Source organism: Peromyscus californicus, unplaced genomic scaffold (genome assembly GCF_007827085.1).
Source record: "Peromyscus californicus insignis strain IS unplaced genomic scaffold, ASM782708v3 Scaffold_7__1_contigs__length_154581171, whole genome shotgun sequence".
NCBI lineage: Eukaryota > Metazoa > Chordata > Mammalia > Rodentia > Cricetidae > Peromyscus > Peromyscus californicus.
The window spans coordinates 57942368-57958300 of record NW_026294595.1 but is presented as its reverse complement, the minus strand read 5'-3'; the positions used below and the strand labels follow the sequence as shown (position 1 = coordinate 57958300).

The following is a 15933-nucleotide window of genomic DNA, read 5'->3' as shown; positions in this document are numbered from 1 at the left end:
TTAGGTTTAAAATTTCTCCTACACATATCAGTGATTTAGCAATTTGATAATCCACTATTTTCTCTTAGGAAGTTAAAGAAATGCTTAACCAGATAATGCAATAACAAAGAGAAGGTAAAACTTAAAAATGTATTAATATATTAATTCAGGGCAATAAAAGTAACCCCCATTTTCATGGGTAAAAGACAACAGGAAAGATAAGTTTTACAAGTTTCCTCTCCAAAACAGAGGCAGATGCAGAAGTTGCTTGTACAGATCACGGGCCACGGCCCCTGTCCACTGAGGGCACGTGGTCACCGCCATTGCCCTCTTTGCCCACTTGGAAGGTGCGAAGCTGTTCTATGAAGCCGGGGTTTGGACATACGGATGGCCTTGCATCTTTCACCAACGAGTAAGCACTGGTGAATTCGATTTCTTCAGAACTCATCAGGAAGCCAATGACAATCGCAGCAGCCCTGGAAACCCCTGCGTTACAGTGAACAAGAACCACGCCATCCTGAAATGACATCAAACAAAATCCACGTTACTCTCCTGAGAAAGGTTATTAAATCAATTACACATTCTTAGCAGACTCAAAACTATAAAGAAAAAAGTTCATCTTGTCTATTTATTTCACAGAATAAATTTCACCACATAAACTGAGGAAACTCAGTTTATGTGGTGAAATTTATTTCCCCACATATGCTCTTCCCCAGGACTGAAATGTTCTGATAATGTGGTTGGAGTTCGCAAACGGCATCTTTAACAGGACTCAAATGATCCAGCCAAGTACACAGAAAAACCTAGCAACTTACCAGCACATGTATATAAACAACTGGTGTCCCTGGCTTGGAATACTAAGTACAAAATCACTGGCAAGGAAACAAATGATGCTGTTGGGACTATTATTCTGTAAGGAAGTAAATTACAAATATTCTTAACTGATCGGTTAGTAAATGATGGCATGAACAACTTACAACATCATGAAATGGAAAAGGTAATAATTATATACCAGCAGTGAGGTCAATAAATGAAAACTTCTCAGGTAACTCGTAAATGATACTTTACCAGTGAAATGGACACAATGCAGGATGGATGCTGGTTTGGGCAATATTGCATTAATAATGAATGCCATAGATCCAAGAGATCAACACTGATACAGCTTGGCCTATTGCAGGCTTTTAAAAAGTTAATGATCTGTAGTGAATGGAGCACACACCACAGAATTAAACATTTCAGTAGCTTCATTTTTCCATCTTCATCGGGTACAACACAGGAAAGGGACAGGAGGGGACCATATTACTAGAAACCCTAGTCCCCAGGCACACACATTACACTACTGTTGTTATGGGCCATTGGACTATTTTAGGTTGGCAAGGCAGCTTCCTCACATCTGTGTATCTGTGATAAAATTACTTTCTTGAGGCACCGTATTCAATCTGCAAGTCTATCTCTTTTCAAGAGTGATTAGCAACAACTTTAATATTTTGAAATTTCTCACATCAACAAGTCTGCTTCAAGTGTTTTCTTACAGGTGTCTATGATTCATTTTTGAGCTTTGTTTCTGCACAAGGAAAGTAAAATAATATTCACTATATACATCTATACATCATGAACTTTTCCTACTCTAAAAAATTATTTTTATTTTTAAAAATTATATATATGGGGAGGGGTGCATGTGTGGGTTTATGCACATGTGGGTAGAGTGCCCATGGAGGCCAGCTCCCCTGGAGCTGGAGTTACAGATGTGAGCTGCCTGGGTACTGGGAACAAATTTTGGTCCTCCAGGAATAAGTGCTCTTAAATGCTGGGCAGTCTCTCCAGCCCCTCTCATTTTGTTCTCTGAGGGATTTCCTCTTCATTTTGCAGTACTAATAATTAAATCTATAGCTCTACACACACTAGGCAAGCACTCTATCCCCATTTTTTTTTAACTTTTAATTTTAAGACAGGTTCTCATTAAGTAACCCAGGATTCTAAACTCACCTGGTACTTTTCAGTCTTCCTGCCTCAACCTATTTTTTTTTCCACTTTGTACCGACAGCTTGTTTTGTTTTGTTTTTAGAGACAGGGTTTCTCTGTGTAGCCTTGGCTGTCCTGGCACTCGCTCTGTAGACCAGGCTGACCTCGAACTCATAGAGAGCCATCTGCCTCTGTCTCTAAGTTTTGGAATTAGAGACATGACTCACCACCCAACAGTTGAATTTTTATGACTTAAAATGTTTAAAAATTTTATAACAACTTGAAAATTATTTATATTACTTAGTTCAAAAAAAATCTCTAGATCTAAGTTTTACCTGATTTACAATGTTAATATTTTCTTTCACTATTGTATATAACTACTTTTCTTTTTTTATAGATTTACTTACTTTATGTGTATGCATGTGTACCCTGTCTATGGGGTGCCCTCGGAGGGCAAAAGAAGGTGTTAGATTCTGTGCTGACTGGTCTTATGTCAACTTGACACAAGCTAGAGTTATCTGAAAGGAGGGAACCTCAATTGAGAAAACACCTACATAAGATCTGGCTGTAAGGTATTTTCTTAATTAGTGATTGATGGGGGAAGCCCAGCCCATTGTGGATTGTGCTATCCCTGGGCTGGTGGTCCTGGAGCCTATAAGAAGCAGGCGGAGCAAGCCATGATGAGCAAGCTAGTAAGCAGCACCCCTCCATTGCCTCTGCATCAGCTCCTGCCTCTATATTCCTATCCTGTTTGAGTTGCTGTCCTGACTTCCTTTGATGAGGAACAGATATGGAAGTGTAAGCCAAATAAACCCTTCCTCCCCAACCTGCTTTTTTTTGTTTGGTCATGGTGTTTTGTCACAGCAATAGAAACAGATTCCCTGGAACTGGAGTGACAGATGGTTATGAGCTGCCATGTGGGTGCTAGGAAACGAATCTGGGCCCTCTGCAGGAAACAAGTACTCTTAATGGCTAAGTCCCACAACATTCCAACATGGAGTGGGGGAGTGACTCACGAAGTCTTAACCCTACTTGAGGAGCTGCTGACAGTCAGCAGGTGCTAGGGTAGGGAGGGGTCAGTTTTCTTTCTAGGTGTGGTCTCGGGTAGGTTGACCGTGCTCCAGTGGGTGGTCTATGTCTACATGCATATGGGCAGCATTACTTAAACTAACTGAGAGGGGGATGCGGGAGGATCTTGGAGGAGTTGGAGGGAAAGCGTGGAAGGGGATGGGTGTATGATTAAAATACAATGTATCCATGTGTAAAATTCTTAAAGAAAAAATTTAAATATATTAAAAATCAAATCAAATCAAATAATGAAACACTTCCAATTTTTTTGGTAGTCAGCCTCTGACAATCAGTGAAGTGAGATTCTGGTGTAACTTCCTTATGATGCTGAGGTCTCATAGCAAGCTTCCAGCAGCACAGGTCACTTAGGTAGCACTCATGGCTGATCGGTCATGGTGCTGTGCTTTGAATACATTTTGAGCATGTCCCCTAGAGGCTCATGGTTTTGAAGCTCAGGATCATGTTGTAAGATTAGGAGATGGCGGGACTCAGGGATGTACTCCTGGAAGGGATGTACTCCTAGTCGAAGAGTTCCCATGGGACTCCCGATTAGTTCTTGGGGGAAGAGATTATTATATAAGCTGCACCCACCATCCTGCCTGGGGATCTGATATCGCTACTATAAACAAGTCTACGAGTGTGAATTCTCTGATACTGTTCTTTATCAAAAATGTAATACATTCCATTATATATAATAACTAAAGGAATTAATTAGAAAACTATAAACTTAATTACCATTAAAATGTAAAACAGAATTACTTATTGACAAAAATAATTTCAAGATACAACTTTAGGTAATAGCCATCCTAGAAGTCCTGCCTATCAGAATGTTGACATAGGTCAAAGTTAATATTGAAATAACATCTTGTGTTGGTCCTCTCAAGTCACAAAACCAGCAGATAGTTTCTGATCAGGATTTTATATAATCTCAGGACAGCAATATGCATTCTGCCTTAAAATTCTATGGTTCAAAATGCACAGTGGCCAGAGCTACAGCTCCACTGGTAGAGTACGTGCCTGATATGAACAAGGCCCCAGGTTCCATCCCCAGTAAACATTAAAACAGGTAATGCACACCTGTAAATCTAGTAGGAGGGTGGTAGAGGCCGGAAGATCAAAAGTTCAGGATCATCCTTGGCTACACGACAAGTCTGAGGCTTCGCCTAGGCTCTACAAGACCCTGCCTCCATAAATAAATAAATAAGTATTTTTTTTAAATGCACAGCTACACAATCTCTGTGCCTTAGTCATTGAAATGAATGAATATTCATCATCACAAATGCACTGACAAGACGAGAGCAGACTGTACCCTTTGGTCCATCTGGTTTCTGACAAATCAGTCAGGATGTAGGTGCTAATACAGTCCCAGAGGGAATTTAACTACATATTTGCGCAGGAAAGCTCAGTAATCGAGGGAGTTTATCTCCCAGTGTTTCTTGGTAAGAACTCAGAAGAAACAAAACTAAATGAATATGAAAAGTAAACTTCTCATTAAGAAAAAAAAAACCAATTAGAGAACCAAAAACATGAAGGATTTAATTAGTAATACTGGAGGGAAATTTTCATAGTGGCTCTTCACAAATTCATTAACATGTACAAAGACTGGGAGGTGGCCCATTTTCGAATTTCTATTCCTGAAGAACTGTATCAAAATAAAACTCACCTTCAGTTTTGCTTGCTCAATAAATTCAAAACATTCTGGAAAATAAGACAGGATATTGGTTTCAGGGACATCCAATATAGAAATGGTCTTATATGTAAATTCACTGAGAAAAGCATTTTCAACTCCATATGCAACATTGAGAATATGAGTCACCTTAAAGGAAAGAAAAAAAAAAAGATGATTTTTAAGTTCTATGAGTTAGATGCTCTAAAAGCAGGCTGTAATGTTAACTTCTGGAATAAGAATAATGAAGATGTAACGACTCACTGAATCTTCTCTGCCTCATCCCACAACAACAATGCTCTTTTATAATGCATGCATGGCCCTCTTACTGTTCTCCTACTCCTTGGAGATCGCCTCCCTCCCTGCACTAGAAACACTATGAAAATACAGACCAGGTTGAACTTAACTATCATAAGAACTTAGTAAAAATGACCTTAGCAGAAAGTACTTAAAATATCTACTGAAAAAAAAAAACCAACTCAGTGAATATCCATATAAAATTTCAGTGACCAAAGAGTGGTTTTTGTTTGTTTGATTGGTTTGTTTTTTTTTTTATTGCAATGAACCACAGGTGGTGGAGCTGATAAGGGACACAGCCAAGAAGGCTTTTTCTAAAAAGCTGAACTCTACCACTCAGTGAGGGAACTGTTTATCAATGCTGGCCTTGGGATGAGATGCCCTTTGCAATAGGGATAGGGATAGTTAAGAATACCTTCACTGAGGACTTCATATTTACCAGGCACATAGGTTGTCTCAGGTCTCTTACTTAGGCATTATTATTTTCCTTGCAAATCAAATTTTGTTTCTAACTGGCTCTGAAATCAAAACATTGTAAAAAGGAAAGATGAAAATGCTTGCTTGTCTCTACTCCATTTTTTCTACTCTTCAGCAATCATGTTCGCTGCTTTTCTTTCATATTCTTTTGGGGCTTCCTTATGCAAATATTTTATTTATTGATCTAGCACTCAATGACTATCTTACTAATAATACAACCACTATTACACATTTTACTTATTAGAATTAAATCCATACAGAAATTTCCTTATGGTCCTCCACAAGAGAATTTCCACCAATTACAACACTTGACCAAAGTTCTAAGGCAAGGCTTTGAAAATGCCACCCACTTAAACTAATCATGTGGTTCACAACATCCTTATATTTTTCTAGAAACTCTCCATCACACAACTTGCTTTGGCTTCACTCCCCTAGGCATTATTAAGAGGGTGACTCCGCAGAGAGGAAGCAGGATCTGATAGAGATGCCCTTGTTTCATCCCCCAAACAGTGAAGCAGAAAGAGGACAAGGGTGCCATTAAGAGAGGTGATTAAAAAAAAAAACAAAAAACAACCACTTGCCTATGCAAAGGCTTTTCATTTGCCATATTACCCTGAATAACACTAATTTGTTAGTGGAAATGAGACTGGAACTTTCAATAGCTTTGTTAACTGTTGATGTGCAAGGGCTCCTGGTATGAGATCCGGGATTAAACAGACGCCAGATTAAACACAGGTCAGTAAATTAACAAGCAACCCTGTCAGACTAGCTAAGGAATTCATTATTTGTTATTTTCCTTTGGGAAATAACTGTAAGTATTTATTACGTAACATTTTTATCCTTGACTCAATCAATATTTTTTTTTTCTCAGAGCGATGGATGACAAACAGAAAAGAATAAAGTCTTTATCTTCTCAAAGTCCTTGTGGTAATAATATAAGTGGTGAGAGCTAAGAGGATAATGAAGTGGACCCTAACGGGAGGAAGAGATTACTCAATGTACCACCTGCCTCGACCCCACTCCCCAGCCTCGTGTGTGGGGGCAGCCATACACAGAGCTAATCTTTTGGACTCTATGCTCTACCCCATCTGTGCCAGTCTTAGTTGCCATGAGGTTTCAGTGATGTGTCGCACTCTCAGAGAAATCAGCTCACCCAGGGTGCCCTACCAATCCACCCAGGGTGCCCTCTCACTGCCTTGTTTGATTCAGAGAAGATAATCTTATATGAAATCTTCACATAGCAACCTGCACATCTCCCCATCAGCTCTCACCATCTTACCTACACCAGCACCTGCCCTTTCTTTCTGCTTTATTTCAATAAATGATACATTCCTACACCCTTCCCAGTATGTGCACCTGGAACCACTCTATGACTTCCAGATGTTTCTCTAGTGACTTTCCTCAATCTTCTATTTGCCCCTCTAACATGAGCCTTAAAACATTCTCAACACTTCCTAAGCCCAACCCATTACCTCCTCTCCTGGCAGCACATTCCCTCTACTTCTCAGTCTTCTGAAATCTGGCTTATCAATTTCTCTTACTTGCTGTTCCATGGCTGTGAAGAGACACCATGACTAAGGCACCTCTTAAAAGCCATTTAGTTGGAGGCTTGCTTGCAGTTTCAGAAGGTTAGTCCATGATCATCATGGCAGGAAGCATGGCAGCAGCCAGCCAGACATGGCACTGGAGCAGTAGCTGAGAGCTCACAATCTGATCCACAAGTTGCAGGAAGAAAGAAGGGGTGAGACTGTGCCTGGCATGGGCTTTTGAAACCTCAAAGCCCACCCCTAGTGAGATACCTCCTCCCATAAGGCCACACCTCCTAATCCTTCCTACACAGTCCACCAACTAGGAACTCCCTTCTCCCTATAACTAAGCAACCAATTGTGCGAATTTGGGGCTCTCAGAATACCTCAGATCTGCCACTTCTCTTTACCCCTCTGAAATCTAGTCTAAGCCACTATCAACTTCTCTCAGAGTACCAAACTTCATAGTTGGTCTCCCCATCTCTAGCGCAAACAATCCTCCGATCTATTTCCCACACTGCTTCTAATGAGAAATCTTTTAAAAATACACATTTAGTCCTGTTATTTCACTAGGCAAAACCTGTCATTGGCTCTCACTATGTTTTGGATCATGTCTAAACAACTGACTCTGGTTTACATGGCCTTTCACAATCTGTTTCATGCTTACCTCTCTTGCTCATAGCTTGGTACCCTTTGTTCTCACACTATTTTCTGAACTCCATTTCTGTCCCTGAAAGCATCAACCTTCCTTTCCTCTGGCTTTGGGATCTGTACACACACCATCTCTTCTATCTGAATCCTCTTATGGAGCAAAATTTTAGTATTACCTCTACCAAGAAGCTTGTCCTTAGTTCCCCCAGTCTCAAACCAAACAAACAGAGTTAAGGGTATCATCATTCTATACTTTCCTACTGAACCATACAATATACCATTCTATAGTTTTTCAATATCTTTGGGCACATTCAGAGCATAAGCTTCAAGTGAACAGGAATCTTGATGCTCCTCAAACCATTCAACATGAGCTGAAACCATGCTTGATATGATAGCAAACAGCTAACAATTACTTTGAGGAAATACTGAAAACAAGTAACAAATCCTATCAGTTGTATGAAAGTAGTTGGTAAGAAACAGTATTAGGGAAGACTGGTATATGAACTAGGACTCAAGAATGGGTGGATCTTTGACAAGCAGAGGTGAGGGAAAGTCTGTCCCCTATAGAACTGCTTAAGCATAGGCAAGAAATTGATAAAGGTTCAATTTGAACAAGAGAGTCCTCTTAACTAGAAGAGGTGATAGTCCATCAACCAGAAGGACCACTCAATTTAAACTAACTTATATCACTAACACATGCTTTTCATTTGATCAGATATAACTTGCCAAAAGGGAACCTCTCCAAATTTAGGGTTGGTGAAGGGTTTTGTTTTTGTTTTTCAGGAAAATGAAGGGATCCAGCTAAGGAATCTGAAGAACACTGAACAAATGAGAAATCCAAAGAAAAAGGACAAATCACACAGAAAAAAATGCTCCATGAAAAAGATTTTCTGCAGTGAACCACGACTATGCCTAACAGTCTCCAAAAAGATGATGGGAGCCCACAATGACAATTCCACATGGACTATGATAATGCCATCAAGCTAACAACTACCACCAAAAGACAGGTTTTGGACTATAAACTGCTTAAGACAATATTGAGATGGCTAGCTGAGATGATACAGCCTCACAGACTACTCCAATCAGGACTTGACCATAATCTTAAATTTTCTTTGTGTCCCCATAAGACTACCAGCACACCCAATCATCAGGAACTAGCCTAGAAAACTACACACACATTCCCAAATAAATGGATTATGGATGTTTGTCTTTGCTTAGGGGTTGGTTAAAAATTGTTATTGGTCATAGTTAGTCTCTTTCTAAAAAAAAAAAAAAAGAAGATATAGATAAGAGGTAGATTATTGAATCTACTCTAAAAAAATAGAAATGATAAGATAAAAGGGTAGATTATTGAATCTACTCTGAAAAGAAAAAAAGGAGAATGTGGATATGATAAGATAAAAAGGTAGATTATTGAATCTATGTTTAAAAAGCAACTAATAGTTTTAAATATTTTGCATTGGATTGGATTTTTGTATATTGTATACAAATTTTGTAAATTGATACAAATTTGAGATTATTTTTGTTACAACATACTGTACATACATTTCTAATCTTGTTCAAGGCATTGTACCTATACAGCTCATTTAACAATGTAATGCAAATTTCTAGTCCTTAAAAGTTATTACCAACTAATTTGGATATAAAGAAATGAAAGTTAGTGGTTAGTTATTACAATTGAACTTGTAGTCAGATTAGGTATGTTTTCAAGGTCAAATATATATAATATATATATATAAAATATATATATATATTATATATATATTAGATAGACAGGTCATCTTCAAATACTTCAGAGATCTATGGAATATGGTATTTCAGATGTTTTAATAACATAGATTCTTTTTTTTTTTTTAATGACAATGAGACATGTCTGCTCCTGGCAGCACCAATCTACTTCAGAGAAGATGATGGGCATCAAAGAAACTCCATATGGAGTTTACTTTCTTTGTGGCAAAAGTTAGTCACTGGGCAAGAAAGTGCCCTCGCATCAACTGCTGACAGTGTGCTGTCCAAATGGACAAGCAGGACACAAAAGAAAGGACTGCTGAACTTTGCCAAGACAAGGTAGGAAGGCCCTTTAGAAAATCCTGCTTCACAGATGAATCTGTCAGATATGCTAGGCTTGTAGGCCAAAGATGGATGTCCCAACGTTGCAGAGGAATCTTGGGCGACTGTTCGGGTAGCCAGCTGTTTCTATCATTTCTCACATTTTTGGGAAGTCGCTTGTTTGCACTTCCTGCTTACTTAGGTAATATTATTTCTTTCTTGGGTCTCTGAGGGAGTTTAAGACTAGATAGTTATAGTTTTCCTTGTTAACAAATTCAGAAAAGAAACTCACTAAAGAGGTGCAAAGTGTATAAATTTGAAAGACATCAAAAGATAGTATTCAGTTGTTAATATAAATTAGGAGAGAAGTGAATTAGGTACAATATTTTGGACTCACCAAAATAGGATAGATCGTAGAGTATTCTCTCTGTATTTGTCAAATGTTTACAGACTGGACATTGTTAATGTAATTCTTGACTGTATATACTGTATATACTTATTGTACTTATTTTATATACTTCTTCTTATATTAGTTATAACCTATTATTTTAGATAAAAAAGGGGAAATGCCGTGATATATTGAGTACCCTAATAAATTTGTCTGAAGATCAGAGAACAGAACAAGCCACCAGATTAAACATAGAAGCCAGGCAGTGCTGGCACACACCTTTAATCCTAGCACTTGGGAGGCAGAGATCCATGGACTACTTGAGATTGACTCAGTCTAGGAGAGAAACAGAGGCAAGCAGTGGTGGCACACACCTTTAATCCCAATACTTGGGAGTCACACGCCTTTAATCCCAGTACTAGGAAAGTTGAGACAGGAAACGATATGGGTGGGCGGAGAAAGGTATACAAGGCATGAGGAGACAGGAACTAAAGTCTTTTAGTTGAGCAAAGCTGTTCAGGCTGAGGAATCCTAGAGGTAAGAGGTGGTTAGTTCCTTTATCTCTCTGATGTTTCAGCATTCACCCCAATATCAGGCTCCAGGGTTTTTTGGTTTTTTGTTTTATCATAAGACCATTTAACATTCAAGCAACACTTCCAGGGTAAGTTCAGGAGGTTGTGTGAAGGAATCTGAGAAGGATGTGAAACTAGAAAGTTGGGGTACAGAGCTGTATATTTAAATCAGGTACAATGATTTTGGCAATGCTATTAAAATGATAGCCCAAATGATACAGATTAAACTGAATGATGCAAAGGTTGGAGCAATACAGTCTTTCCCATGTAATGGGAGAATGGACATTCCTGTATGTGGTGCCAGACCTGAAACGTCCATTTACTTCATTTACCTTGTGCTTTCTCAGTAGCTCCAGATCATGAGCAGCATCCTGTGACCCTGAGGAAATAAATCATATTATCTTGAATACAAATACAATCATTCTGAATTTTCATGTGAATTTTGTGTAAGGATTCTCTTTAAAACCAAACAGAAGGGGGAAAAAATCAATGTGGGAGGACATCAGTTCAATTTTTGGAAGGGAAATTTGGTAATATTCACCATGAAAATTTATCTTTTATGTCTATGGACTTTCCCATTTTGAATAATCTATACTAAAATTATAGATGTTGAGGTGATTACTTCTGAGAATGTTCAACATACAACAAATAAAAACAAAACCAGCAAGCAAAAAACTCTAAGTCCAATATAGGTGCTGAGATAAAAAAAAAAAAAAAAGATGGTACAATTACATAGTGAAATCTGTACAGCAATATGTACCACTAGAAATAAAAATTAAAATAGGTAAGGCATGGAACACCTATTCTCAGTGTGTCAGGAAATAAAAATATGCTACAGGGGCTTGGAAGATGGATGAATGGGTGGAGTACTTGCTAACACAGGACCTGAGTTAGATCTCTAATACCCACATAGAATCCAGGCATGGTGTGAAATACACAATAAAAAACAAAAATATATATAGGCTTAAAAATAAAAGCACATGGAACAGAACATTAAATGTGGGGTTATAGGTGATTTTTTTTCTTATATGAATTTTATTGTTTATAATAAACACCTCATTCTTTTATAAAAGAAAAAAAAGGTATTAAGAAAGTCAGACACCCATAGAGTAGTAGCTTTGAGGTCCACAGGCTCCCACCCACACTGCATACCACTAGTGCTGTACCTTTCACAGTCTCTCTCTGTTGAAGACAGCTCTCTACTACCCCACATTTGGAGATGTTGATAAGCAAATTCTTATCTGAGAATGGCCAGTTAACATAGAGCAAGCTTCACAAATGATCAAACAGGACATTTACAATGAAGGAGTCCAAGAATATTACTTTCCTGTGGTTCTATCTCCATTATCAAAGCTCTCCCCCTCCCCTTCCATATCTGAGGAATCAGCCAGCTTCCCTTATATGATTTCTGGTGACTGAGGGGCCACAAGTACACAGTGAGTCCAAGCCGAGAGGTTCCTTACTAACCACACCTTCTGCTTCTTTCTACTTGGAAGTTGAACTTCCAAAATATGGACATTTAGTAAGTATAGATGGTGGGTATAGAAATTGTCTGTTCTCTCCTCTTTCTGTAACTTTCTGCCAGTTTGAAAAACTTCTTGACTAAAAGGTAATTCTCAGTTTTCAAATATAGGAAGTCTTAGCCATGTTGGGGTTGGGGAACAGGTTCAGATAAATTAATTTTATTTTAATAGTTTAGTGAACATACCATCTTTTAACTAATTATTCTGATCTGTTTGTATTTTAAAATAGTAAAAACTGCAACATAGCTTAAATGAAATTCTTCCCCTTTTTCACCCCACACTGTGACTGCCTTGGTAACCTCCCCGCGGCTCCTCTCTCTCTCCTCTCTGTCTTCTAAACCTGAAACACTCAGGTCAGGTTGATTCTATTTCAGAGTTGGTTGGTGTCTCTTCTAAGTGACTTCCAAATTATAACAACATTGACATAAACATTCTGTGTGTTTGTGGTGTTGAGGCAAGTACTGTATTGCCGAGTCTCACTCTGCTGCTCAAGCTGCCCTCACTCTGTAGCCCAGGCAGGCCTTGAACTAGTTATTATCCTGCCTCGGCTTCTGGAACAGCTACCATTGCAGCTAATTAGGATTCTGTTTTTAATGTATTTACTTATTTATTCATTTACTTTTTATGTTTTCTACCTACTGTGCGTGTGTAAGAGAAACAGACAGAGAGGGGGCGAGAAGGGGAGAGAAAGAAACAGAGACAAAGGACAAAGATAGAGTGTGTGAGTGACTATGGAGGTCAGAAAAAGCTTTAGGAGGTCAAATAACTGAAAAGTACTCATATACATATTATCATTCTTGGATACAGTGAACAAGATCTGAACCAAGATGGTTTGGGGGCCAGAGAGATGGATCAGTGGTTGAGAACACTTGTTGCTCTTGCAGAGGACCAAGGTTCAGTTCTCAGCACCCACACTGTGGTTCACAACCATTCTTAACTCCAGTTCGAGGGACTCTGCTGACTTCTTCTGATCTCTGAGGTTACCATGCATGCACATGCACAGGGTGGACATGTACACATGCATGCAACACATGTACATAAAATAAATAAACTAAAAAATATTTTAAGCAGATAGCTTTTGGAGGTCTAGAGAGAATAAATGAATTGCACCACCTAATGTAAGTCTAACTGCAAACAACATAGTATAGTGATAGAGGGTAAGAGTCAGTCAGACTTGGACTTGATGCCCAACTCTGCTATTTACTCAGTCTGTTACCTATGCAAATTACTTACCAGATCCTAAAGCCCAGTCCCCATTTGTAACATGAAGATAATCCCTACTTGGAGATCTTTAAAAGAATCATATGCTGTGCATGTTTCATATTGTGGGTATGTCTAACTCCTGGTTCTGTGTCCAAGTGTTAATTTCTCATTCATAAATGCAAAATAATGCAGACCCATGGGATAGGCTGGAAACTAAAGAACACCATGCCAGATCAACAAGATAACAAGTGAGTTTTCTTATATGCTTTCTTCTTTTGCTATTTGTGGGCCATGCTTGTATAAAAATTCAGTGTTTCCATATCACAAGATATAAGCCATCATCAGACTCATAGCTGTAAAACTTAAGCTTTGCTCTCAACACACCAAAGACAGACACCATGAGCAGATGCTCTGGGAAGCACGCTTTCAACGTCCTTTCACCAGCCAAGGAATCAGTTGCTTTTTTTTTTTTTTTTTTTTTTTTTTTGCATTTTTAAAGGATACCGTCTTTTTATAATACAAGAAAACACAGCATCCCATTATCCTCCAGAAAAACTTAGAAAAATAGGGAGAACATTTCTTCTAAAATTCAATAAGCAGGTGTCAAAATGATAAATGCTGTGGTGGAAGAAAGGTCCCTATTTTATTCCTAACCTAAAAACGTAAACATTTTAACTTTTCATCAGATAGCTGATAATACTATTGTGCACAGGGGGATTATTTTGCATAGAGGAGGCTGATGGCAAAGGAATCCAGTTAAAGGGACTCCACAACGCAGTGGCAAGTCAGTCTACTCACCCAGAAGCAACCAGGGCTTAATAACGCCAACTTGCAGGTCCAAGCTAAGGTCCTGCACATAGCCACAACCACCCCCACCGCTGGGCTCTGCTTCCACAACATGAACTGTGGCATCTTTCCACGTTTCTATCATTTTCTTTCCAGTCAGCGTGGTCACCCTGGTGCACTGCTTCCTGAGATTGTTCCGGGAGAATGCTTTGATTTCTTGGTTCAGGGAGTGCATTACATGAGCGGAGGAGGAAAAGCAGCAAGCACAAAGAAACACGGCACTCACTGCGCGTCCCTAACTGAAGCGGGATCCTGCAGGTGACAACCGCACCACTTACAGAGTAGCCCAACCTTGCCGTGCTGAGCGAGCGCACCGTTGTAAGGCGAGATCTGATTGGCCACTAAGAAACAGGGGCCAATTGGATGCTGCTTCTCCTCTGCTGACGGAAGTTCTGTTTCTTCCGGGTCCATTCAGCAGCAACTCTGCCGGCTTGTCTTTAGTGTTTAATCCCAGCTTTCCTTTGGATGCGGGATGATCATTTCTAAGACTCACTTGGAGAGAGCTGTCGTCTCCTGGCTCTCCAAGGGCAGTGTTTTCTGGAAATGTTCGGCTGCTTAGCTGCTGAACCACGGACTCTTCCTGTGGCTCACTGGCCTAAAGGGGCTCCAGTCGCCTCCAGGGGCTGCTCCGCGTGTGTCCTCACTTTTTCCTCTCTGCTGTTACCCCTAGGAGAAACGTTGACTAGATAAAAACCACTAAGTATATTAGTGAGGCTCCGACTGAAATACAATGTAAATAAAAGGTCGTTTTAAATATGTTTCTATAGATTAGCAAGGCTTAAAATTTGTGTATTCTGACTTTCCACGCCTTATACAGAAAGCATGACAGCAATTCTAGACGTAGTTGGGAAAAATTAAGTATACAAACAGAAGAATGGAATGACGATTCTGCCTGCAAAAGGTGATTTGTTTTGCAAACAAAACTGCAAGATTTCCTCAACTGAAAATTTACTTATTAACCCTTACTAAATTGCAATTTTAAGATAATTTGAGTACAATGTATAAAGTTAAGACTTAGAAAGATGTATGCTCCAGCGTTACATATGAACCTTTTTTTTTCTTTTGAAACTTTCTGACATTAAAGTAAGTTTATGGGCTGAATTTTTGTGTTCCTTCAAAATGAGTTGGAATTATAGCCTCAAGTGTCCTGATATTTGGAGATAGGACCTCTGGGAGGATAATTACTATTATATTAAAACATATGGCAACATTAATGGTTTCATGAAAAGGGAAGAGAACTCTTCCTTCCCTCATCCTGTACCAGGTAAAGGAGGATAAAGGAAGTTGGGAGAAGTGGGTGTCTGTAAGCCAGGAAATGGGAACACACCAGGAACCTTGCATAGGCCAGCACCTCGATTTTGTATTTCTTGACCTCCAAACCACAATAAGTAAATTTCTCTTGCTTACACTACACAGTTTATAGTTTTTTGTTATGGTAGCCTGAGAGAGGAACCGAAAATTTCTCCTTCAAATGGAGTTACCTGCTCACAACACCTAGTGGGAACTCCAGAGTAAACTGTAAATTGTTTGCATCCTTTAGTTGATCACAGGCGCATCAAAACCAACTCTAACCGTAAATCAACCCATGTATTTATCTAACAATGAGCACTTACTGCACACTGCATTCTGCTAAACTTTTACACACTTAGTGTTATGCATACGGCTCATAACAATAATTTAGACATGTCATTTTACTTCACCACAAGCTTAATATATATGTTATATA

At 39.0% G+C, this 15933-nt stretch overlaps 1 protein-coding gene across 2 annotated transcripts in view; it reads right to left on the bottom strand.

Annotated features, from left to right (window-relative positions):
• Nucleotides 1–115: 115 nt before the first annotated feature.
• Nucleotides 116–15933, bottom strand: part of Dusp19 (dual specificity phosphatase 19) — a 63252-nt gene continuing 47434 nt past the window's right edge. Inside the window, exons 2-5 of one of the 2 annotated variants that reach the window (XM_052723850.1) lie at nucleotides 14160–14873; nucleotides 10968–11014; nucleotides 4673–4825; nucleotides 116–496 (exon numbers count right to left, since the gene is read on the bottom strand). In XM_052723850.1, coding sequence (XP_052579810.1) covers nucleotides 257–496; nucleotides 4673–4825; nucleotides 10968–11014; nucleotides 14160–14382 — 663 coding nt within the window. In that variant the 5' untranslated portion in view covers nucleotides 14383–14873 and the 3' untranslated portion in view covers nucleotides 116–256. The remainder of the gene's footprint in view (nucleotides 497–4672; nucleotides 4826–10967; nucleotides 11015–14159; nucleotides 14874–15933) is intronic. The other variant, XM_052723851.1, reaches the window with a different exon arrangement.